At 46.7% G+C, this 23087-nt stretch overlaps 1 protein-coding gene, 1 long non-coding RNA gene and 1 other non-coding gene across 12 annotated transcripts in view; 2 read left to right on the forward strand and 1 right to left on the reverse strand.

Annotated features, from left to right (window-relative positions):
- The window catches only part of LAMC2 (laminin subunit gamma 2), a 64594-nt gene that overhangs the window by 27388 nt on the left and 14119 nt on the right, over positions 1-23087 (forward strand). For 5 of the 10 annotated variants that reach the window (XM_064594206.1, XM_064594205.1, XM_064594210.1 and 2 more), the window contains 11 exons: positions 1831-2019; positions 9909-10044; positions 10730-10828; positions 13515-13651; positions 14652-14774; positions 15591-15780; positions 16861-16973; positions 17925-18143; positions 18783-18965; positions 19915-20160; positions 22270-22415. In XM_064594206.1, the coding sequence (XP_064450276.1) occupies positions 1831-2019; positions 9909-10044; positions 10730-10828; positions 13515-13651; positions 14652-14774; positions 15591-15780; positions 16861-16973; positions 17925-18143; positions 18783-18965; positions 19915-20160; positions 22270-22415 (1781 nt within the window). Of the gene's footprint in view, positions 1-15; positions 1269-1830; positions 2020-7811; positions 9202-9908; positions 10045-10729; positions 10829-13514; positions 13652-14651; positions 14775-15590; positions 15781-16860; positions 16974-17924; positions 18144-18782; positions 18966-19914; positions 20161-22269; positions 22416-23087 lie in introns of those variants that run through there. The other 5 variants (XM_064594209.1, XM_064594212.1, XM_064594211.1 and 2 more) reach the window with 5 other exon arrangements.
- On the reverse strand, positions 1245-6673 carry LOC135364722 (uncharacterized). The gene is made up of 3 exons (XR_010412300.1): positions 6575-6673; positions 2734-2819; positions 1245-1481 (listed from the first exon to the last, which is right to left on the reverse strand). It is a non-coding gene; the product is annotated as an uncharacterized LOC135364722 (long non-coding RNA).
- On the forward strand, positions 19501-19573 carry TRNAQ-CUG (transfer RNA glutamine (anticodon CUG)). Its single transcript has one exon. It is a non-coding gene; the product is annotated as a tRNA-Gln (tRNA).

Consider the following 23087-nt stretch of genomic DNA (forward strand, 5'->3'; position numbering starts at 1 on the left):
GCTACTCTCGTGCTTGTAAGACAGTATCTGAAATAGAATAAGTAAATGGAGAAGGGAGTAGGTGTGTGTGTGTGTTTTCCAGGGAAGAACAAGAACACATAGTAAAAATTACAGGGAGGGAGGCAGATTTAAAATTCCAAAAAAATTATAATTTATAAAAAAAATAATTTATAATAACCAGTGCTGTCAGTGGAGGGATTTGAGTAGGGCCTGAGAAGCCTGTGTGAGGGATTTCTAGAAGGAATGCCTCCATGCCCAGTGGTAACCAGATTCTTGAGACGCAGGGCTAAAATGGGAAGGGGAGGGCTTTGTGGTTGGACAGACCTAGGAGCAAATGATATGGTTGCCATTTAGCCGTGTGACTTGAGGCAACATATCCATGCTCTCTGAGGATTAGTTTCTTTATCCAGTCAATGGGGACAATAAAGCCCATGTTGAAGTGTTATTGTGAGAAGTAACCGAGCTGAGGCATGTGAAGTGCGAGAAATGGAGTGGGCTCTGGGGAGAAGCTAGTTCACTTTCCCCAGATTAGAGAGCGAGTTGTAGGAAGCGTGTGTGGTAAGAAAGTCGCGTAGGAAGCTCATGGGTTTACTTCATCATCTTTGCGCCTCCAGAGCCTGACACGGCCCGCACGGGACAGGGGCTCGGTGCGCGATGTTGGCCCATTTGTCGACTCTTTCTGTCAGTGCGCTGCGTGAATTGTGGCCCTCGGCAGTTCTAGAAACAGACTGTCCTTGAGGCCACGTGGCCAATGAAGACAGTGTGCCTGGTGGAAAGAAAGTGGGTTTTGGCATCAGACACAGGTTCAAACCCCAGCTCTCCACTGGGTCAAGTTACTTAACCTTTCTGAATGGCATTTTTCTCCTCTGAGGCAGTGCCTGTCCCCCTGTCTTGTGTGAGTGAAGTAGCAGATGTGAAGGACTGGATGTTCTTTTCTCAGTGAGATCCTCTCAACAATCCAGGGAGGCAGGGAATGCCTTCCACATTTATAAGAGAAAAGAAAAGAGATTCAGAGAGTTGCAGGGATTTGCCCAAGAAAATAGTAGAACTGGTATTTATTGGATCCGATTCTTTTAACCTCAAGGTTTATCATCTTTCTCTTCTCAGCTGTGACTGAAACATTTTTTGAGGGTCTGCCCTGCACCAGGAACGACGCTGAGTATTTCCACATGTTACCTCACTGGCTTTTAGGTCCCCCATGGAGATGTCACTCCAGGAGTGTCTCCGGAATATCAACGGGGTGAACTTTCCTGGACACTTGGGAAAATGTATTCTTCATGGGGCTATGATTCTTTTTGACACCTGGCTTTGGGAGGGCCACCCAAGGCACAGTGAGGGGTGGAGAGAGATACCTGTCCAGACACTCATATTAGCTCCTCAGCCTTGACCATCACTGGAGGGACAGATGACACCATCAGCTGTTAGACAGTTGTGCGCACATGCTGGGGGTCCTCAGGTCTTCTTTAGCCCATAGACTTGTTCTAGGGGGTTGCACAGGGTTTTAAAAATGAACTCCTTGCAAATATGTAAATCGAGAATTTTTACATAAAAACACATCATGTGGGATTGTTGGTGTCTCTTGAGGAATGGGACTGTCGGGCCACTCTGAGCTCATGTTCTCTCCGACAGCACCGCCGACCCCCCCGCCCCAGCGGAGCTTCCGCTTCCTTTAGATGGGACAGGGACTCTCACAGTCCGCATCCCATTTCATCCTTCCCTAACTCCAAGTCGTTGGCATGAATATTTGGTACCCCATGCATAGTTTCTATTAATAACAGTAATATTGTCTCTGAGCTTTTTACCAGCGATGTCGCTCTCCCCCTCCCCCAGTGTGTGATTGCAATGGGAAGTCCAGGCAGTGCGTCTTTGATCCCGAGCTTCACAGACAGACAGGGATCGGATTCCGCTGTCTCAACTGCAATGACCACACGGATGGCCCTCACTGCGAGCGGTGCCAGCATGGGTTCTACCGACAGAGGGAGAGGGACCGCTGCTTGCCGTGCAGCTGTCACACCAAAGGTAAGTGTGGGACGACGCGCTGGGCCAAGAGGGTAGGACACTAAGTGGAGTAAGTCAGACCGAGAAAGACAAATCCCGTATCATTTCATGTGTAAGTGAACGACGACAGCAACAAAACCCCACAAATGAATAAACATACGAAGAGCAGAATCAGGGGAGCCTGGCGGACTCAGTCAGAAGAGCGTGTGGCTCTTGATCGCGGGGTCATGAGTTCGAGCCCCATGTTGGGTGTGGAGATGACTTAAATAAATAAATAAACCTTTTAAAAAACGCAGAAGCAGACCTATAAATACAGAGAACAAACTGACCCTGGCTGGGAGGGCGGGGGCGGGGGGATGGGCGACATGGGCGAAGAGGAGTGGGAGATACAGGCTTCCAGTGACAGGGTGAGGGAATCGCGGGGATGGAAGGTACGGCCTGGGGAATGTAGTCCGTGATATTGTGATAGCGGCCTAGGGTGCGAGATGGGAGCTACAGCTGCGGGGCGCACAGCATAACCTATCGAGATGTTGAATCGTGTTATACGCCTGCAACTAACATAAGATTGTGTGTCACCTATACTAAAAAAAAAGTAGTTGGGAAAAAGGGCAAGGAAAGAGGGAGAGGGAGGGGGAGGAGGGAGGGGGGAAGGGAGGAGCCAGCAGGCCAAGAGAGTGGTGTTCAACATCTAGAACAACTGGGAATCTACTAGACACTGGTGGTAGAGCGTCTTACCAGTTTCAAGCTGAAAGGAAACCTGCTTTTCTTAAGTCTGGGTTGTAGGAACCAGCTGGAGTCTTTAGGACACGTTGGCTTGAATTCTAGTCGCAAGAGGAACATGATTAAGTTTCCCGGCAGATGACAGTTTGACCTAGGGACAAAGGAAGCTTCTATGCTTCTGGTGATAGTTCCCCGTATCCACAACTATGCCTTTGACCAACCTCTCAAAAAATAAGGGATAGAAAGATCTGTTTCTGGGGCTATGGTAGGTGCTAGCAATAGAAAGTGGTACTGGTCCAAGAGACAGCCCAATTAATAGGCAGATTTAAGTCTTTCACAAACACGGTTGTTAACAGGAGAAAATAGAATCAATAAATAGGAAGCACCTACAGGAGGATTGGTTGATAGTAGGGCTCTTTTTTGGTTGTACTTTGGTTTTGTTTTTTAAATATGTCACCCAGTGCTATGTTCACACAACTGTGGGTAATTCTTGCACACACAGACGCACACTTTGTGCTCTATTCATCATGGACAGCAAAGACAAGTTAGTACATATTAGGGGTGCCTGGGTGGCTCAGTCGGTTAAGCGGCTGCCTTCGGCTTGGGACGTGATCCCAGGGTCCTGGGATCGAGTCCTGTTTCGGGCTCCCTGCTCTGCAGGGAGCCTGCTTCTCCCTCTCCCTCTGCCTGCCTCTCTGTCTACTTGTGCTCTCTCTCTCTCTCTCTGTCAAATAAATAAAATCTTAAAAAAAAAAAAAAAAGTACATATAGAGAGGGAGAGACAAGTAGTTGTTAGAGAAGTTGAGTTTTTTTTTTTAAACTATGTTATTTGTGTATTCTCTTTCTTGGCAGTGTGTTTCTCCTCTTTGTTAGAAAGCGTTTAATAGTGTAATATGATAAATATTAATCCACTTAAAGAGTATAGCCAGAGTGCGTGGCAATGACTCAGTGTAGCTCTGTGGAATGAATACACAGCAGCAGCTGAAAGAATCTAAAAATGGTCAGGTTTGGTCCAGCCATGAGCTGCTGGGAGAGGGTGTTGGAGAGCCTTATAGAAAACTGGGGGTGACCCCATGGTGATAGAGACCCAAATCCCAGCAAGCACTTCCAAATTCTCCAGTTGCTGTTACGGTGTTGTTTGAGTCGGATTTGCTCAGCTTTGGGGCATGGAGTCAGCATCCAGAATCTTTTGGATTTAGCAGCTGTTCCTGTGAATCAAAGAACTTCATAAAGAAAAATTAAAAGGAAAATGACTCCATTTTAGTGGGCTTTCAATCCTCCTGAAGAGCCCACATCCCTTTAGGTTATGTGGCTGCACTGTGAGTCACTGGAGTGGGTCATCCCAGCAAAATGATCAGTGAGAATGTAATTAGAAATTTAATTGGCTTAGCTGGAAAGCCTGGCCCGAAGACAAGGTTATTAGTCTTAGAGTAGACAAGGAGCCTGCTGCTTAGCAGAGAGATGGTGATGAAGGATTTGCCACACCGTCTCTTCTTCTTCATTGCGTAGTCCGTTGCTCGCCCAGCATCCACGAGCCTGGCTTTTTCTTTTCCTTCGGGCCGTAGACATCCCAGGCTCAGTGTGAACAGCTTGGTAGGAAGTGGTGGAACCCAAAAATGATTTCTAGCTTATGAAATGATAGCTAACGTGCATTACTCGTTTACTCTGTGCCGGGCGCTTTTCTAGATGCCTTCACCCGGGAAGGAACCTTCACAAGTCACCATATGAAGCAGGTGCTATTATTACTTCCATTGTAGAAATGAGGTAGCAGGGGCCGAGGGAGGGAGATGAAGGAAGCCGCCGACGGTTGTAGAGTGCAGTGGCAGAGAGGGTGCCAGCCCCAGGTTCGCTGATGTCCAAGATCATAACGTAGAGACCAGTGGTAGGTTTGGGAGCCAGACAGCCTGGGCACTTCCACTGTGTCACTCTGGGCGTGTCCCTTCTCCTCTTGCTGCCCCAGTAAAGACCCCGGTAAAAGGGTCCCCAACCCCATGCTCTTTGTATCACAAGAGCCTGTGAGCATCACATGAGGTTTGTTAAGCACGTGGTAGACAACTCAGTAAACTGGAGTTGATGGAGTTTTTATTATTAGGACAGAGATTGGTGTCGCAATTTCCTGGAACATTGGCTTTTTAAAAAATCACATTCCTGTTTAGAAGGAAGCTGTAGAGGCCATATCTTTGGTCTAAGACTATTTATTAACGTTTTATTTTTTTATTAATATCCAGAAATTGGCAGTGAATTTTTCAGTATTTTTTAAAGAGTGGGGAAACGGAGCCCTGGAGGAGTGGATAAATGGCCTCTAGTCTTCACAACAAGCCATTGCAAGGGCTAAAGTTGTAATCCAGGGCTCTGGTGGAGGACTGTTCCCTCTTACTCCTTCCACCTGAAAGTAAAAAGTATCCGAATCGTGTCCTTTTATCCCCAACAGCAGACAATTAGATGTCCAGAAAAAATTCATGGATATTATTTCCTAAGATCTGGCTAATGCATTCTGTTTTTTCCAGAATATTTCCATATACTATGCCTTCTTCAGTACTCGTAACAACTTGACAACCTGTATGTGTTAACATGCTCCACCCACCATTCTAGAGACGAAGAAGTGAAGCTCCCGAGCCTGAGCTGCCAGGCTGAGTGGCATGTCAGTGACAGAGACCATTCCCACCTTGTGCCATCTCCCACTACATGGTGGCTGCCCAGATTACTAGCCCGGTGATGCAAGCTTAATCCCTGTGTGACTTCTTAGTCTCCCAATCAGCCGGGAGAGATTTGTCACTTTCAAGGGAATTTGTTGTATATGCAATCTCAAATGCCGAAGAACACATCTTACCAAAAACTGCAGTCAGTCCATGTATGGTGAATGAAGCCAACAGCATTAATAATCCCCAAAGTGGTCACAGATTTTGGATTTCACATCGATTTCTCATAGATATAGCAGCGAGGCTTATTTTTAAGGGATGACTTTGTGGGTTCAGCCACAGGGCTGAGTTATCTTCAACTCTTGTAAGCACATGTGTAAATCCTGAGAACCTTTTGCAAATATTTTGAAATTCACTGTGTGTATTTGTGTGGTTTTCCTCCCAGGACACCTACATTCTTGAGACCTGTATGGACATCAGTGATATTGGACTTCTTCTCTTAATTTTATTATTATTTTTTACATATCTATGACCCTGAATTACTCAGACTATAACATTTGGGTAATTATTTAAAACAATCTTAAATAATAATTTATCATTATTAAATATAATTATATATTTATATTATATAATATTATAAAAATATAATAATGTTACTTTAAAATACAAGTGTAGATATATATTTAAAGGGTTCCCAAAAGGACCTACCCTCTTTTTAATTTTTATTTATTTTATTTTAATTTTTTTAAAGGTTTTATTTATTTATTTGAGAGAGAGAGAAAGAGTGTGAGGAGGGGGAGGGGCAGAGGAGGAAGAAGAGAGACAAGCAGACTCTGAGCCGAGCACAGAGCCCGACACGGGGCTCCATCTCACAACCCTGCGATTATGACCTGAGCTGAAACTAAGAGTCTTGCACACTTAACCGACTGAGCCACCCAGATGCCCCTAATTTGTAAATAGTACTCATTTTAGCTTACCTTTCTGAGCCCTCAGATGCACATAGACCGTATCTATAGAAGCCTTAAAAGAGCTTATTGGGACACAAAACTGAAACAGGAAGCTGTTTTCTGTTTTTTCAGCCCACTTGTTCACAATCCCTAGGAGCAGCTCACGAAGGAGGAGTTGGGACAGGTGTTTTTATTTTAATGAGAGAGTTTGAAAACCCAGTGCTATTAGTTTGGAAGCTTTGGAATGTGACATAAAGTGGTCATGCTCACCGTAAGGACCTGTGCATGTCTCCATGTTCACTCTGCAAGGTTTGAAGGAGGCCGGAGGGAGCAGTGCCAGCTACATTCTTTGAACGCCCGTGACGTGTGAGACACTGAATGAGGCATTTTACATATTTTAGTCCAAAGTCTTGCAACAGCTCCACAAGGCATAGGGGGTTACCCTCCCTTAAAAGAACTGATGAGTAAGCCGTTTGCCCAAGGACACACAGCTAAGTGGCAGAGCTGGTTTTGAAGGGAGATTTGTTGGATTTCAAAGTCTGGGCTCTTTGACCCTCCAGCTTTTAGAGCAGGATTCTCTAGATAATGTCCTGTAAAATACAACGTTCCTCAAGATAATCATAGATGTGGCCTGTAAGAATGTCAAAGAATGTTTAGAAATACTGGCATTAAAATTTAAACAAGGTCCATGCCTGCTGAAGGTATTATTATATTATAAGTCTCTGAGGGATCAGTGAGCACCATTTCCCAAACTTTTCTCAACACAGAATGCCTATTTTCATGAGATGATTATTGATTTCTCTCAGAAGGGTGTTTTGCAGGGTAACCATTTTGGTCTATGTGGGTCAAACCCAAAAGCCAAGTACAATCTTTTCCATTTTCTAAGAAGAATTCATTTCTGAAAAACTGTAGGGAGAATTTTCTTGGGTTGAAAGCATAATTTCCATTAATTGGAATGGGGAAAAAATGGATTTCTGAGTCCCAGATTGACACCCATTTGTGTTAAAGAAAAAAAAAAAAACAAGTGGATTGTATTAAAGAGAGATATCTTCTGTTGAATGTTATTTATCAGAGCATAATTCAGAAATTTTCCTTCTTAGCTCTGTTGGCTGCCTGCTTGTAGGTCAGGAGTGTGGAGGTCTGTGCTTGGCAGCCCAGTAAGCCTCTCTTCATGCTCATCTTGTCAAATATTCTCTTGCCTTAGGTCCTGAAACTCCCACCCTCCTGCTCTCTTGACCCTCAGAACTCTGCTCCCTTGGCTTCCAGTGTCCTGAGACTTCTTTCTGCTTTGATTATGAAAGGCCCCTTAATTAATGGGGTTCCATTTGTGTCCGAGGCTCCTCCCCTCCTTGTTCTATCTGCCCCCAGAGCGATCTTACACCTGCTCTGCTTTCCTACTCAGCCTGTGTGCTAAAGGCTCCTAGATCCTCACCCCCAGCCTCTTTCTTGAGCTCCAGGTGAACATTTCCACCTTAATATGCCACCGGAAAGTCAAGTTCACAATGTCCAAAACTAAACTCATGATCTTCTCTTGATGCTTCAACCTGAGATCTTGCTCCTTCTTTCCCATTCTCTTTGGTAAATAGCTTCCCATTGCTTCTAGTGGCGCAAAGTTGGGACCTTGGTGTCATCATGTGATCCCCACCCCCTCATCGTCTATTTCTGAAGAGGGGAAGTCTGTTCCTTCTGCATCCACGTGGCTCTCTCAGCGATTCCCTCCTCCTCTTCTCACCCAGACTCCTCCAATCCAGAGCATCCTGTCACAGGAGGATGTCTTTCCGAGGAATGGTGTTCCCTTCCCTGAGGCATCCTGCAGATGGCCTTAGAGATGCCTTTCTGAACTGTGGGTCTGCAGTTCCTGAGCCTCTGATACTTCCCTGTTACCCACAAATGGATCTGTTATTCTTCTGTCAGCTCTTATTTCACTAGGAGATAGCATTTCCTAATATATATAAAGCGCCGCACCCAGTGTCTCACATGTGGTAGGTGCTCAAAAAATGTAGTTTATACCATTATCACTGAGGGCCCCTTCAAGCCTTGCAAAGTTGACATGGCGTCTTTCACTGACTCTGTGAATGTGGCTAATTTCAGGTTCCACATGTGGCAAAAAGCCATTATATCGGCACAGAGCCAAAATCTTCATTGATTGGAATTGTATCTACTAGTGAATCAAAAACTTACAGAATAACTGATTACAAAGAAAGGAGCAACTGGTTAGTGTTCTTTTGGCTTTATCGATTATGGGTGGCCTGGTTATCATGGTTCGTTGAGATACGTGGATTCTTTGATAATTCTGCCAGCACAGGGAGGTTGCAAAGTAGGTGAGGTCCACCTCTCACCACCTTCCTGCTCATTTTTGGTCCTCCTCTGACTCTGTCCCAACAACCCTAACCTCTTTCTTGGCATACGTGTCTTCATCCAACAGATTTCTGGGCATCCTCTTCGGGTTGGATTCTGCACTGGGGCCCTGGGGACAGAGCAAGGAACACAAGCTGAGGTCATCCTGAGTAAGCAGGACTGCAAGATGGCTATTTGGGATTTGGGAGTCAGAGGAGATTTCCCTAGAGAAGTAATATTAAATCAGGACCTGACAGCTGAGGATGGGCCAATTAGGAGGAAGTTCTGGGGAAGGGGCCTTCCAAGCTGGGGGAGCAGCAAGGGCAGATACCCAGAGGAGAGAAGCCATTTGGCACATTTCACACACAGGCTGGGGGAGCTGGGAGCTGGAATGGAGTGAAGGAGAGTAGGCGATGTGCTGGGAGAGGTCGAGTCCTGTGGGCCACGATACAGAGTTTGCATTTTCTTCTGCTTAGAGTGGGGAGCCACCAGAGAACGAAACAGCTGAGTAATGTGATCTGAATTCCATTGTTAAAGCAGCATGAAAGGAGGGAAGGGAGGTGAGGATGGAGGCAGGGAAGAGAGTGGGAGGCAGGGTCCAGGGAGAGAGGACAGACCTGAACTGGGGTGGGGGAGGGCGAGGCAGTCAGATGAAGAGGCTGGGTTCTGGAGGGGTGCATTTGCTACCCTGAGCACTTCTTGTCTCTCATCAACTCGCAATCCAAGAGGGCCCACTAACAAGTAAGAGCATGTCTATACAGAATCAGTCACAGGACAAGTGCTCAGTGCACTAAACCGGGTGAGATGCACAGGGAAGGGGTGATGCCCCAAGGACGAGAATGTCCACCACTCCAGGTTGGTAGAGATATTTCTGGTTAGGAGGCCTTTTCTTACTCAAAAAAAAAAAAAAAAAAAAAGAATAAAATCACACTGACCCTTAAAAGATGGCTTTTGCCTGCCAGAAATAAGAGAAAATGTTGCTTGCTTTCTCATACTGTCTTCGAGGAGGCTGATGCGCTCATTCCCAAACTGTCCCTCTTCTTGAGATCTCAAAGGATTCAACAACCTTCTTTTAAAAAGCAGTGGCTGACACACTACTTAATGTTCGATAGAGAAGTACAAATGCTTCCAGGAGTAACTTCCATTTCTTTGCTGGAAGAAGCCGCGCCTGGCTGTGAGCTCTCATGGGGTTGCAGTTGTTTCCTAATGCCCTATAAACTAAATACTTCCTTTTCTTCTTTCCTTCTCCCCACCTCGTGTGTCACAGGTTCTCTTAGCGCTGGATGTGACAACTCTGGACGGTGCAGCTGCAAGCCGGGTGTGACAGGAGACAGGTGTGACCGATGTCTGCCAGGCTTCCACATGCTCACTGACGCCGGGTGCACCCAAGACCAAAGGCTACTGTAAGCACCTGCACCCCCCACTGCAGCTTCTGCCATGAGGGATGACAATGACATTAACATCCGTGGCCACTTCCGTTACTGAGCACCGTGTGCCCAGTGCTGTTTGAGGACTTCCCGTGGGTTATGCCATTTAATCCTTACAGTAAGCCTCAGAAGTTAGGATTAGCGTCACACTCATGTGGCAGATAAGAAATGTAAACCCCGAGGGGTTAAGTTTACCCAATATTACTGGTGGGGGTGGACCTAATATTCAGGCCCAGAAACCTACGTTCTTCACCCAGATGATTGCCCTGCTTTAGATGAATGAGGATGGAGGTAAAGCACCCTCCAGATTCTTACCTGGGACCCGTTTCGACCCAAATGAATTTGGACTAGAAAAACTTTTCTGCACAGTTTTGTTACCTTTTAGTTTGAAGCATGCTCTATCCCACGTCATATTCTTTCCCAGAAGAGTGGCACCTGGGTGGCTCAGTCTGTCACCCTCAGAGTAGCGTGAGCCTAGACAACCGAGTCCTTAAAGGGCCTGGGAGAGATGAGCGTGGACAAGGGGAGCCGAGAGGGGCCTCAGTGAAGACGAAGGATTTACTCAAGTTGGTGACATTTACTTAGAAGCACTTGATCTTTGTGTGGATAGCCGGGAAGCATTTGGAGACACATCTCTACTTTTCTTTGTCTTCTTTCCTAGAGACTCCACGTGTGACTGTGACCCAGCTGGTATCTTGGGGCCCTGTGATGAGGGCCGCTGTGTCTGCAAGCCAGCTGTCACCAGAGAGCGCTGTGACAGGTCCGTGTGAACCGTGGCCCTGCGGACACAGCAGGGAGAGCCTCTTGGCAGCTAGCGTGAGAATTCATCCTCTGAGTGCCGTTGTGGAAAAGGGACACGTAACAAATAGAGACGATCTCTATCCTGCCCGCTGGCCTCAAAATCCTAGCTTTTTAAAAAAAATACAGCTGAGCCCCCCAGATCTCCCTGGACCCCATCCTTTTGCAGGGTCCAGGGCCCCAGGGAGTCCCCTTGCCAGCTGACTCTGAATCCCAGGTGCTCCCATACAAGGTGGCATGGGACGATGAGGTCACCTGACTCAGCTTGGTCCCAGAAAAGGCCTGGCCTAATTAAGCATGTTGTGAAAATGCTAGTAAGAGGAAATATGGCCATATATAACCATCATGTGCAGCAAAGGAAACGCCCAGGGATGGGCTGGTGCTTGCATGCACACACATGAGCCGGGAGGAGAGGTAAGAGCCCTTTGGGCCCCGGGCCATGTTGCGGCAGGTGGCACAGGAAACAGCGATCCACCCTCCGTTGCGGCTTGCGGACAGTCCTTAAGGACAAATTGCTCAGACTTAAAACGCTTCCCTCCCCTATAATAGCTGGGAGGCTGGGCAGAGAGGTAAAGGCATTCTCCTCGTTTCCTTAAAAGTAAGAAAGCAGGGGCGCCTGGGTGGCTCAGTTGGTTAAGCAACTGCCTTCGGCTCAGGTCATGATCCCAGAGTCCCGGGATCGAGTTCCGTGTCGGGCTCCCTGCTCAGCGGGGAGTCTGCTTCTCCCTCTGACCCTCACCCCTCTCATGCTCTCTCTCTCATTCTTTCTCTCAAATAAATAAATAAAATCTTTAAAAAAAAAAAAAAAAAAGTAAGAAAGCAGTCCTTTGGCATCCTGACAATCACTTGTACCTGGGCAGAGAAAATACCAGATGCATTCCCAGCTTGTGTTTCCAGGGGGTTCTTCACTGCTGCAGCGCAGGGAGGGGACCACAGCTTACGTGTTAAAAGAGGAGTCACTTTTTGAAAAGGTGTTTCATTTCGGAGTGTCACACAGAAACAGAAAACTACATGAAACAAATGTCAGCACCACCCCTTCTAAGACGTAGACCTTCACTAAAAGTGTGCCATCCCAATGCAACAACCCCCTCCTTTCGAGAAGTGACACTGTTCTGACCTCCGTGTGATCACTTCCTTACTTTTCTTCATAATTTATCACCTGGTTTCATCCCTCATCACTGTCGTTGTTTTGCCTGAGTTCCTTCAGTTCCTTCCTTCCCTTCTTTTTTCATTCCCTCCCCTCGCTTTCTGTGCCCCTCCCCCTCTTCCTTCCTTGCTTTTTAATCCCTTTTAATCTGCAGGTTTCCTCCAAAGAAACCATAATGATTTTTTTTAAGCCCTTGCTCTGTAGAGAAAAAAACAATGCTTATTTATGTACAGCTGTTCTCTGAAGCATTTACTGTTCACAGTTAACCTGCTTTTCTATAATTTTGCACAATATACAGACTCCCCTCATAGGGGGCAGTGGATTAGACCACATGACTTAGAGGCAGATGGACCCGGTTTGAAAATCTTTTCTCAGTCACTTACCAGCTCTATGACCTCAAACAAGTTTCTTAACCTCTCTGGCCTGGGTGTCTTCATCTAAGAAAATTGGAAATTGGGAGCCTGGTGGCTCAGTTGGTTAAGCGTCCAACTCTTGATTTCGGCTCAGGTCATGATCTCATGGTCATGAGATCGAGCCCCTCATCAGGCTCTGCTGGGCATGAACCTGCTTAAGATTCTCCCTTTCCTTCTGCCCCTGCCCCTGCTCATGCTCGCTCTCTCATTCTCTTAAATAAATAAATAAATAAATAAATAAATAAATAGAAATTGGAAATGACAACTCCTATCTCATAGGGTTGTACCAAGGATTAAATTGGAGAACATACACAAAGTGCCTGCCATAGCATCAGCGCTAAATAAATGATCATTGAAACTTTTATTATTTCATGAAGAAGGATGTAATTAACTTGAACGGAGAAAAACAAGTCCTCCCCAGCTTTTCCTTCTTCTCTGTGGCCCCAACATCTCCGACTTGCCTGGTAGCTGTGGTCCTCAGACAGGCCACTGGCAGGTGGGACGCCAGCCTACATTTTGCTTTTGTAGGGAGCCTCCAGCCATCCTTCTTTGTCATATCCCCACCTGCCCCTTTCCCCGTGGACAGAGCAGGGATATAAGGGGCAGGGATGGTGGGCAGCAATTAGTGTTCTTGTGCGGGCCAGGACAGCTGAGCAGGTGCTGGGGCCGGGACATTTATCTTTCCTTTCTTGGCCCCACCTCCCTCTCTTTGCCCCCATTAAACACTTGCTCTAAGACAGGGCCAGCTCTACATCCCCCCTGCGCCAACCCTTCTTGTCCCGCTCATGTGACCTCCATTCAGTTCCTCACCAGGGATGGGGAAATCACTAAGTTCCAGGCCACCAAGTCCAGCGTGATTGTGCTCTACCACAGGGACAGAAAAGTGAACATTCATGCTCTCTCAGTGGGGGCTATGACTATCCATCCCGTCTGGGAGTGGGGATGGTATGTGTAAGTTACTATTTCCCAGTTCTGGGAATTAATAGGGCCAGGCGGGAGAGAAAGTAGAAAAGATCAGTCATCATATTCTCTATATGAACTAAGAAGTAACTTCTAACATTGTCCTGATCTCTAAAATGCTGCCACAGGTGTCGACCAGGTTATTATCACCTGGATGGGGGAAACCCTGAGGGCTGTACCCAGTGTTTTTGCTATGGGCATTCAGCCAACTGCCACAGCTCTGGAGACTACAGTGTCCATAAAATCAGCTCTACTTTCTATCAAGGTAAAGTGTTCTGTTTCTAGAATTTTGTTTTTAACATTGTATAGAGCTTTATGCTTACAGACAACCTCCTCCTCGTCACAGCTTGGGACCTTTGCATAGTCTTTAGCAACTCTCTTCTGGCTTTAAAGGACATTATTTTGTCTGGGCAATAAGGCAGATCCTAATGTCTTGAAAAAGTCATAGCTGCACAGCTGACTCATACCGGTATATGAATAACTTAAAAGAATAACTAAAAAGAGACCGGATTTTCATCTCCCTGCACTTCCCACCTCCATGTATTTTAAAACCACAAAAGAGCCTTTCATTTGGATTGGGGGGGGGGTTATTGAGTCTTCCTGGAATTCACACTCATTAATAATACCGCTTTCACGGGCGCCTGGGTGGTTCAGTCAGTTGAGCATCTGACTCTTGGTTTCAGCTCCAGTCATGATCTCATGGGTCGTGGGATTGACCCTACAACTCTGCTTGAAAGATTCTCGCCCTCTGCCCCTCCTCCCACTCACATGTGTTCAATCTCTCTCTAAAATAAATAAATAAATCTTTTTTAAAAATACTGTTTTCACATACATTACATGAGTTAATGTATGTGAAATTAGTTATCAAGCTACCGAACCCTATAAAAATCTAGGAGAGTGACATGATTTCAATTTTGAGTTTCTGTTGGAACATACTGGGCCCTCCCCACTCACAAAGGCCAGACCCTGTTTATGTAAATAAAATAAAAGTATGAACTCTACAGGCAGATGAAAATATGCTCTCTTATTATGAGAATCAGACTCAAAGAAGTCAGAGCTGCTGTGGGGTGGGAGCAGGTGAAGTTGAGACCCAAGTGGAATGGGGCATAGGACATTTTAAGGACTGCACACGAATGTGGAACTATTAAGAAACCCCACTAGCTGTTCACCTCTAAGACTTTTTGGCAATCAAGTCTTGCCTTATTTAGCTCAATAGATGATGAGGTTTGTCTGCCAGATGCAGAGTGGTTTTATTTGCATTCCAGATGTTGATGGCTGGAAGGCTATCCAAAGAAATGGGTCTCCTGCAAAGCTCCAGTGGTCCCAGCATCATCGGGACGTGTTCAGCTCAGCACGACGATCAGACCCCATCTATTTTGTCGCTCCTGGTATGTACGGTATTTTTCTTATAGAAGCCAACCTGTAAGCCTAGAAGTCAGGAGAGAAAAATGGAGTTAGCATATGTGAAAACCATATCACCTGGTGTTCAGAAAAGCAGTATCTCCAGAAGACAGTTGGGGCTTCAGCCCTATTGACAAAGTCATGATACAATAGAACAGGACTATGTATCCAGGCAGACGGTCCCTGGTTGAGGTTCCTACTTCCGTCAAATGGGAAGTTTCTAGGTTTTCTATCAAGACCAGAAATAAAGACAGAGGTCACATCTGTGGATCTACTGAGAAGCAGATGGAAAAGTGAAAATAAGGTTTTCTCAGTTTTAACCACTTGTACATTAAAAACATATGTATTAGTAGTTCATTTCATTAGCTACTATGTGGTGTTCAGGTAAGTTGTCCTCTTAACCTTTCCAAATTTCAGTTCTTGCAGCTGTTAAATGGGGATAATAATTCCTCCAAACATAATGAAGTCTGTGAACTATAAAGCATTATGTAACAAATGGTACTATTCCCAACATACCCGGGACCTTTATGTCCCAGGCATTCACAGGGCCATGCTGTGCATCATCTAACGCATGGAATTGTCTTACAACGTGGCCCTTTTGTCAGTCTCTAACTCTCCTTTGTAGCCAGGGGCAGTATGGCCACATCCATGAACTGCTTCTTCTGGAAGGGTGGTTGGGGGCATGGAGGCACACTGATGACACAGAACTCCAACAGAAATCACCAACAGTAATGCAAACTTGCTAGCTCGTTTACTTCTCCAGTTTCACACTGATCTCAGTCTTTTCAAATTCTGTTTCACAGCCAAATTTCTTGGGAATCAACAGGTGAGCTATGGGCAAACCCTGTCTTTTGACTACCGTGTGGACAGGGGAGGCAGACACCCATCCGCCCACGATGTGATCCTGGAAGGCGCTGGTCTACGGGTCACAGCTCCCTTGATGCCTCTGGGCAAGACGCTGCCTTGTGGGATCACCAAGACTTACACGTTCAGGTAAAAAGAGTGACTACAAGTGGGTCAGGTGACTGAAGTCCCCTTCCTTTGTTCATGCATTCGATCATTCATTCTTTTAACAAGCTTTTCTGAGCACCTTGCGTGTACCAGACATGGTGTTATGTACAGAAACAGGACGTGCTTCCTGCCCTCAAGCCCTTGACAGGCTAATGGGAGAAAAAGATAAACAGAACAGTACAGTGTGGCTTGTGAGTGACAAGATAGGCAAGGTGGGCACAGGTGTTTGGAACACACAGAGGAGCACAAGTAACCCACATTGGAGCGATCAAGGGGAGCTTCCCAAGAAGACATGACAAGGGAAGAACAGTTTTCTAAGGATAGAAAGGGGAGCGAGGGGAAGGTGAGCAAGGCAGGGGAAATAATCATGCTTGAGGACGTTTTGTGCATTAGGAAATTCTAAGTAGTTAAGCATGAGCGAAGTGTGGAGTGGGGGAGAAGAATACAGTGAGAAGTGAGGTCAGTGAACTAAAGAAAAGAGTTGGGTTGTTCCTGGAAGGATTCCAGTAAAAAACAAAAACAACATTTGAAAGACCAGTGCAGGGGAAGATGATATGATGCTGTGAGATATCATCATGCTAAATGAAGAAGTATTGGACGTGTCCAATGTAGAACGTGAAAGCTGACTTTTGAAAAGAGTAGGTGAAATGTGCTCAGTTAACAAACCATTTAAACAACAAAACCAAAAATTAATGGTAGCTCTCTTGAAGGTCAGAGCTTCTTGAACTCAGCAATGTTCCTGATACTAAGTTTTGTGTGGCCAGGAATAGAAAGTGGTCTCTGAGGACTCAGGCCAGCACTGGATGCCATGACCCCTGGGGCTGGGCTTCTTGCACTGGGATGCCCTCCATCACTTCCTGTGGGGTTCATGCTCCCTGCAGAGAGAGCAAACTCCAAGTTCAAGCCTATAAGGATGCAGCTACCCATCCTTCATCCCCCTCTAGGCAGGGCCGTGAAGGGGCTTAGTGGTTCCCACCTTCTTGGGCATAATTTATATCGTGTATACAAATTATAAGACTGATAAGAGTTGTATTTTTAAGCTTTGGGCTTTAAATCCCTCAGATTAAATGAACGTCCAAGCAGTAATTGGAGTCCCCAGCTCAGTTACTTCGAGTATCGGAGGTTACTGCGTAACCTCACAGCCCTGCGGATCCGAGCTACTTATGGAGAATACAGTAAGTGACGAAGGGAAATGAATTTCCCTCTTAGGTTTGAGTTTGTCTCAGCTTCCTGAGGTGGTGACAGTCTCCAAACAAGTAGGTAAACTACTTGATGGTTTGGATGGAGGGTCTCCAATTAGGTCTAAATTCTTATATTCTAGAAGTTGTTAGAAGTAATGTTCCTCTAAAAAGAAGTTAACACCAATGAAGAGTGGATGATGCTCCTTTGCTTAGGAGTCTCCAGATTTAGATGAAAGCTGATTATTTGAAGAAGATAATCTACAACAAATGGGCTTGTCCCCTTCGCTAGGAAATGGCATCTACAACTCAGCCCTCTATTCCTTGAGTTGCTGCTCCTTGGGGATTATACTCAGTGCTACCATATTCAGACATTACCTGTACTCTTTTAACTCCTTTTATTGAACTTCACACGGGGGGGACTCTGATCCCAGCTGGGATTCTGTAAATGTGAGTTCCTTGAGTTTTTTAGCACTTACATGAACAGGAAGCATCGCTCGCTGGCATGCCTAATTTCCACATCACTAACGAAGCAAGCCTAACAGGATATAAGAAAAGGTGTTCATTAACAATTTTATTGAATCTTTACTTCGAGCCAGGCACATTATAATATATGCATTGTCTCATTTCATTTCACAACCAACATGGGAGGTCCCTACCACTGTTACTTCTCTTCCACGCTTGAGGAAACACCATGGTAGCAAGTTGTGTGACTTGCCCAATTCGCACAGCTAGCCAGGGTGGAGCCGAAATTTAAACGCTGCCTTTCCTGACACCACGGCCTGTGCGTCAGTCAGGACGGATGGCGGTACGTCTACCCAGGGCATAGTGAGTGAACGCCACCTGTCTTTGTTAGCGAGTTAAGAAAAATAAAATCCAAAGAGCGGCCTGCCTTTAGATCTTTCGACCTCACCACTTGCTCCTTCTAACCCGATCTCCGTGTGGCAGGCACTGGGTACCTCGACAACGTGACCCTGATTTCAGCCCGCCCCATCTCCGGAGCCCCAGCTCCCTGGGTCGAACAGTGCGTGTGTCCCGTTGGCTACAAGGGCCAGTTCTGCCAGGATTGTGCTTCCGGCTACAAAAGAGATTCTGCCAGACTGGGACCTTTTGGCACCTGTATTCCGTGTAACTGCCAGGGGGGAGGAGCCTGCGATCCAGACACAGGTGCGTGAGAGGACACCTGGCCCGGGTGGCCGGGGGCGGTCAGGTGACTGGGGTCTCCCGTGCAAGAGACAGAGCTGTGTAAGGAGGACTCTGCCTGCACTCACTTCGGAGATGGGAAAGGATTAGGAAGGTAGGGCTGGAGTCAGAGAAGATGGACATGGGGCTTTCTTACACTCAATCCTTTTCATTATGGAACATGCCGCGAGGGTGTGGGAAAGGTACCAGGTTACAGGAGACGGCTGTCATGGTTCAGTGCTGGGGGTGTTGTTGGTGTCAAGTTTCAATTGTTTGGAGAGATCAAAGGCAATGTCAGGGCCTGAATGAATGTGCGGACAAATGGTGTCAGGCCATGGGGTGGGGGGGTGGGGGGGGTGGGAGAGGAAAGTGTTACATTATGGGTGGGAAAGGAAGCTAGGTCTACTGAGCATGGGGGAGCCGCATAAGAGTCAGGGTCATGGCCAGCTTTAGAGTTGGTAGTGGGGCAAAGGTGAATGCCGGTGCTCAGGCACTTCGGGGAAAGCTTCAGAAAGGAAGATTTTGGTTCCAGAGCTCTGCCTCCCATGCATCACCCATATTACAGGAAGTGTATTGTTTTACCCTGCTCGTTTCTCTGCCCTCCCTTCTTCCTCTGCCTCCCAGGAGACTGTTATTCAGGGGATGAAAACCTTGACATCGAGTGCGCCGACTGCCCCATCGGTTTCTACAACGACCCACACGACCCCCGCAGCTGCAAGCCGTGTCCCTGCCACAACGGGTTCAGCTGCTCTGTCATGCCAGAGACAGAGGAGGTCGTGTGCAATAACTGTCCCCAGGGGGTCACGGGTAAGGCCCCACACTGCTGACCCCGTGCCGGCACCATGAATTCCTGTCAGTGGCTGCTATTCCAAACAGTCTCTAGGGGATTATAATTACTTAGGGTTACTGTAGAAGGCCTCATTCTAAAGATAAGAATGCTCCCGAAGGGTGGATTGAGGAAGGGCAGGGCATGGTTTATAGGGGATGTACGTACAGTTAACGTTGTTTTAGGTTTGTCACTAGGAGATGAAGTTTTCAGATGAAATACGTGGTTTATTTTAAAGATTTTATTTATTTATTTGAGAGAGAGAGACAGACAGAGATAGTGAGAGAGAGCATGAGTGAGGAGGAAAAGGAGAAGCAGGCTCCCCACTAAGCAAGAAGCCCAACTCGGGACCCGATCCCAAGACTGAGATCATGACCTGAGCCAAAGGCAGATGCTTAATCGACTGAGCCACCCAGGCGCCCCGAAATACGTGGTTTAACTAAGCTCTACACAATGAACCAGGGTACAGAAGGGAAACTTAGTGGCCTTTTAAATGTCACATCTCTCTCCTGGGGTGCCTGGCTGGCTCAGTCGGTAGGGCATGCGACTCTGGGTCTCGGGGTTGTGGGTTCGAGCCCCACGTTGGGTGTGGAGATTATTTTTTAAAAAAATAAAAAATAAAAGAATAAAGGCACATCCCTCTGCTGGCCCGTCTGAAAGAAGAGTTAATTCTTCAGCGACAACCTCAGTGGTATTGCTATAAAACTGACTTTTCCCCAACCACCTAGTTAGCTGGCAGGAAGCCTTCTAGCAGGGCTGCTGTGTTCCAACATCGGGGACCACCGTGGAGCGAAAGAGCCAAGCCCTTGCCCTGAGCACCTGCCCCTGAGGCTACTGTTCTGGGGTCCAGGGTGGGAACCTCTTCTAGAAGGACGACTGGTCTTGCTGCCAGCAGATGACCACTCAGGCTTGGGCATTTGTTCCTTCCAGGGGCCCGCTGCGAGCTCTGTGCCGATGGATACTTTGGGGACCCCTTTGGGGAACGTGGCCCAGTAAGGCCTTGTCAGCCCTGTCAGTGCAACAACAACGTGGACCCCAGTGCCTCTGGGAACTGCGACCGCCTGACGGGCAGGTGTCTGAAGTGCATCCACAACACGGCGGGTGTCCACTGTGACCAGTGCAAAGCAGGCTACTTTGGGGACCCGTTGGCTCCCAACCCAGCGGACAAGTGTCGAGGTAGGACTGCGTCCCCAGACAGCTGGACAGGTGGGGTGTGTGTGCGCACGCACGTGTATGCGTGTAAGCTTAGCGTGTACACATGTAGGAACATACTGATCGGCGAGGCCAGCAGCAGGTAAGAGGGGGCTGCTTTGGTTTCTCTGACCAACTGGCCTATGAACAGTCTGGACCCTTCACCTGTCAAAGGCCTTAAGACCCCTGCAGCAGGCTTCTGGAAGGCAGAGCTGGAGGATGTCGAATGGGTTAAAGCTGGGTGGGAGAAGAGAAAAAGGTTGAGTTTACATTCCTGAGTGGAAGAGGAGATGGAATGGGGCCAGGCCATATGCCTCATTCCAAGGCTGGCAGGCGTGCTGCCAAGCTTGTTCCAGGACAGCAGGAAAGGACTTGAGACTAAGCCCGAACACACGCGGCAGGGGGGTGGGGGGTGGGGTGGGAGGGTGGGCAGCAGTTTAAAAGACCCTCTCAGGAAATCAGTGTAATTGATGCAGACAAAGGTAACAGTTCCAAGTTCTACTAACGAGACTTGGCCTCAACCTCACGGCTATCAGGGTGCATTCCTTAGGGCTGCTTCAGATCAAAGTGTAAATGTATACATTGGTCCTCTTGCCCGACCCTTCTATCAAGCCTCCGTACATGTTATATTCAGGAGGCAAGTTTAGTTCTAGGCAAGTTCAAATTCAGTTTTAGGGTGCTGGCCTGCCCCACAGACTCACCCCTCAGTCACAAAGGTCCCAGACTAGCCCTGGTGCCCAGAACTCAGGGGCTTGTTTATTATAACAGAGCCAGAGAGGGCCTCTGGGCACCCAGATGGGAGGGCTCCTGGTTCCCCAGGAGGTCTGCAGGGAGCCCAGCACCTCCCACTCACCCCAGAATCCCCAGCCCTGGAAATGCCTGAGGACCCCTGTGCAACCTGGGGCTTCCACCCAGGAACACAAATCCCACCTGCCCTAACCCCAACCTGTGGGTTAGCTCTGATGTGCTAGAAAGTACCCCATGATAAGGAAAGAGCCCACATGCTATGAGCAGTACTGAGTTCAAGTGTAGTTTTTTACCATACCGATCGTATTACACTGGTTATGCCAATTAATCTCTCTGAGCCTCAGTTTCTTCATACAGATGAATAATATTTAACTCAAAGTGGTTGCAAATATGAAATAAAATAGCATCTGAGAAGGTACACTGTAAAGGATAGAATACTAGTTACAAGGTGCTATTAATAGAGACTTCACTGGCTTTAGACTGTACATTTCTTCACTCCACCATCTGTTGTCAAGCACCTACTACCATGGACCCAATGTGCAGCTACATACTGAGGTCATAAGTCAGTTCCAGCCCCCAAAGAGATCATATGCTAATAAGGAAGACACACAAGTATGTAAGCACATAATGACAGTATACTTAGATATGTGATCATATTACTGCGTGCCGAGTGTTTTGTGAGCGCCATAGAGCAACCCAGAGAATCACCGTAACTCCCTTAGTGCAGTGTCTCACCCACTGGTATATCCTCAGCTCCTAGAACAGTGTGGCACGTAGTAGGTGCGCAATCAGTATGAATGAATAAAGGTACTGCTTTTTTTTTTTACTGCATTTCCTACATCAAAGGCAGCAGAGCAAAAGGAAAAGAGCAATGCCTCTTTCCAAGCTCTCATTCCGGTTTACCATTTACTTGCTGTGTGACCTAGGATAGATTACTCAACCTCTCTGAGCTCATAGTCCTCATCTGTAAAATAGAGAGAGATTACATCTGGCATGTAATAGGCCCAGAAGACATGTTATTCCCCTTTTGAGCAAAGCTAGAGTGCCTGCAGAATATCCAACAGGCTCACAATTTAATGGGAGGAAAAAAAGAATAAGTGCCACCAGAAAGGGTGGACTGTTGTAGGATCTCTTTATCCACACCCACACCAAACAAACTTCTAGATGATTCCTAAGATCTATCTATATTATAAATGTGCTTAGAGGCACAGGCAAGAGATGAATCTAGCACAATGTGAACTGACTTTGCCATTGGTGACTTGAACTTCCTTTTATCTTTGCCATACCTCCAGTTTCTAGAATTAGCTTGATATGAATGCTTTCTGTTTGTCTGTGTTTTGTCTCTAGCTTGCAACTGCAACCCAGCGGGCTCAGAGCCTGGGGAATGTAGAAATGATGGCAACTGTGTTTGCAAGCCCGGATTTGGCGGCCTCACCTGTGAGCATGCAGCACTAACCAGCTGTCCAGCTTGCTATAATCAAGTGAAGATACAGGTGTGCATGCTACCCAACCCTCACCCCCATGAGTAAAATTGTTAGGTGTCTACTGGGTGGGTCTGTCACAAATCTAGGACCCTCTTAATCTCCCGGGGATGAGGGTGGAGATTACTATTTCTTTCTTTAAAAACTTCCATATAGTAGTAATAATGCTTCAGGTTTGTGCTCTTATATACACTATTTTCAAGATCCGTTTTGAAGATACTGTCTCATTTGGTACTCTTGATGAGTCAATTTGCAAGAGGAGGCATTCTAAAGTCAGTCACTGAGCAAAGTCTCCAAACATTTGCAATTTTTCAGTCACGTGGCCAGGTGGAACCAAGAGTCCCACCCTGAATTCCCTGATTCTTGGTTCCACCTGGCCACGTGACTGAAGAATTGCAAATGTTTGGAGACTTTGCTCAGTTCAGTACTCTTTACACTTACAACATGCCACTTCCTAGCTGGATTTTTTCCAAGAGATGTCTTTGTAAAACAAATGAAGAAAAACGTAAATATGTAGAAGATTTGAGGAGTCTAAAAGGTGTCAAGGCTGCTCAAACAAGAATGGCCTCCAGAAATTTCTCATTCACATTCCAGAGAAGAATGAAATTGTTGTTGTTAATTATTGTTATTTTGTTGGGGTGAAGGGCGAAGGAAGAAAAGGCCCAAACAGAACCCCAAAGGTAG

Source organism: Mirounga angustirostris, unplaced genomic scaffold (genome assembly GCF_029215605.1).
Source record: "Mirounga angustirostris isolate CCGP_5_RB_7025 unplaced genomic scaffold, mMirAng1.0.hap1 SCAF_6, whole genome shotgun sequence".
Lineage (NCBI taxonomy): Eukaryota > Metazoa > Chordata > Mammalia > Carnivora > Phocidae > Mirounga > Mirounga angustirostris.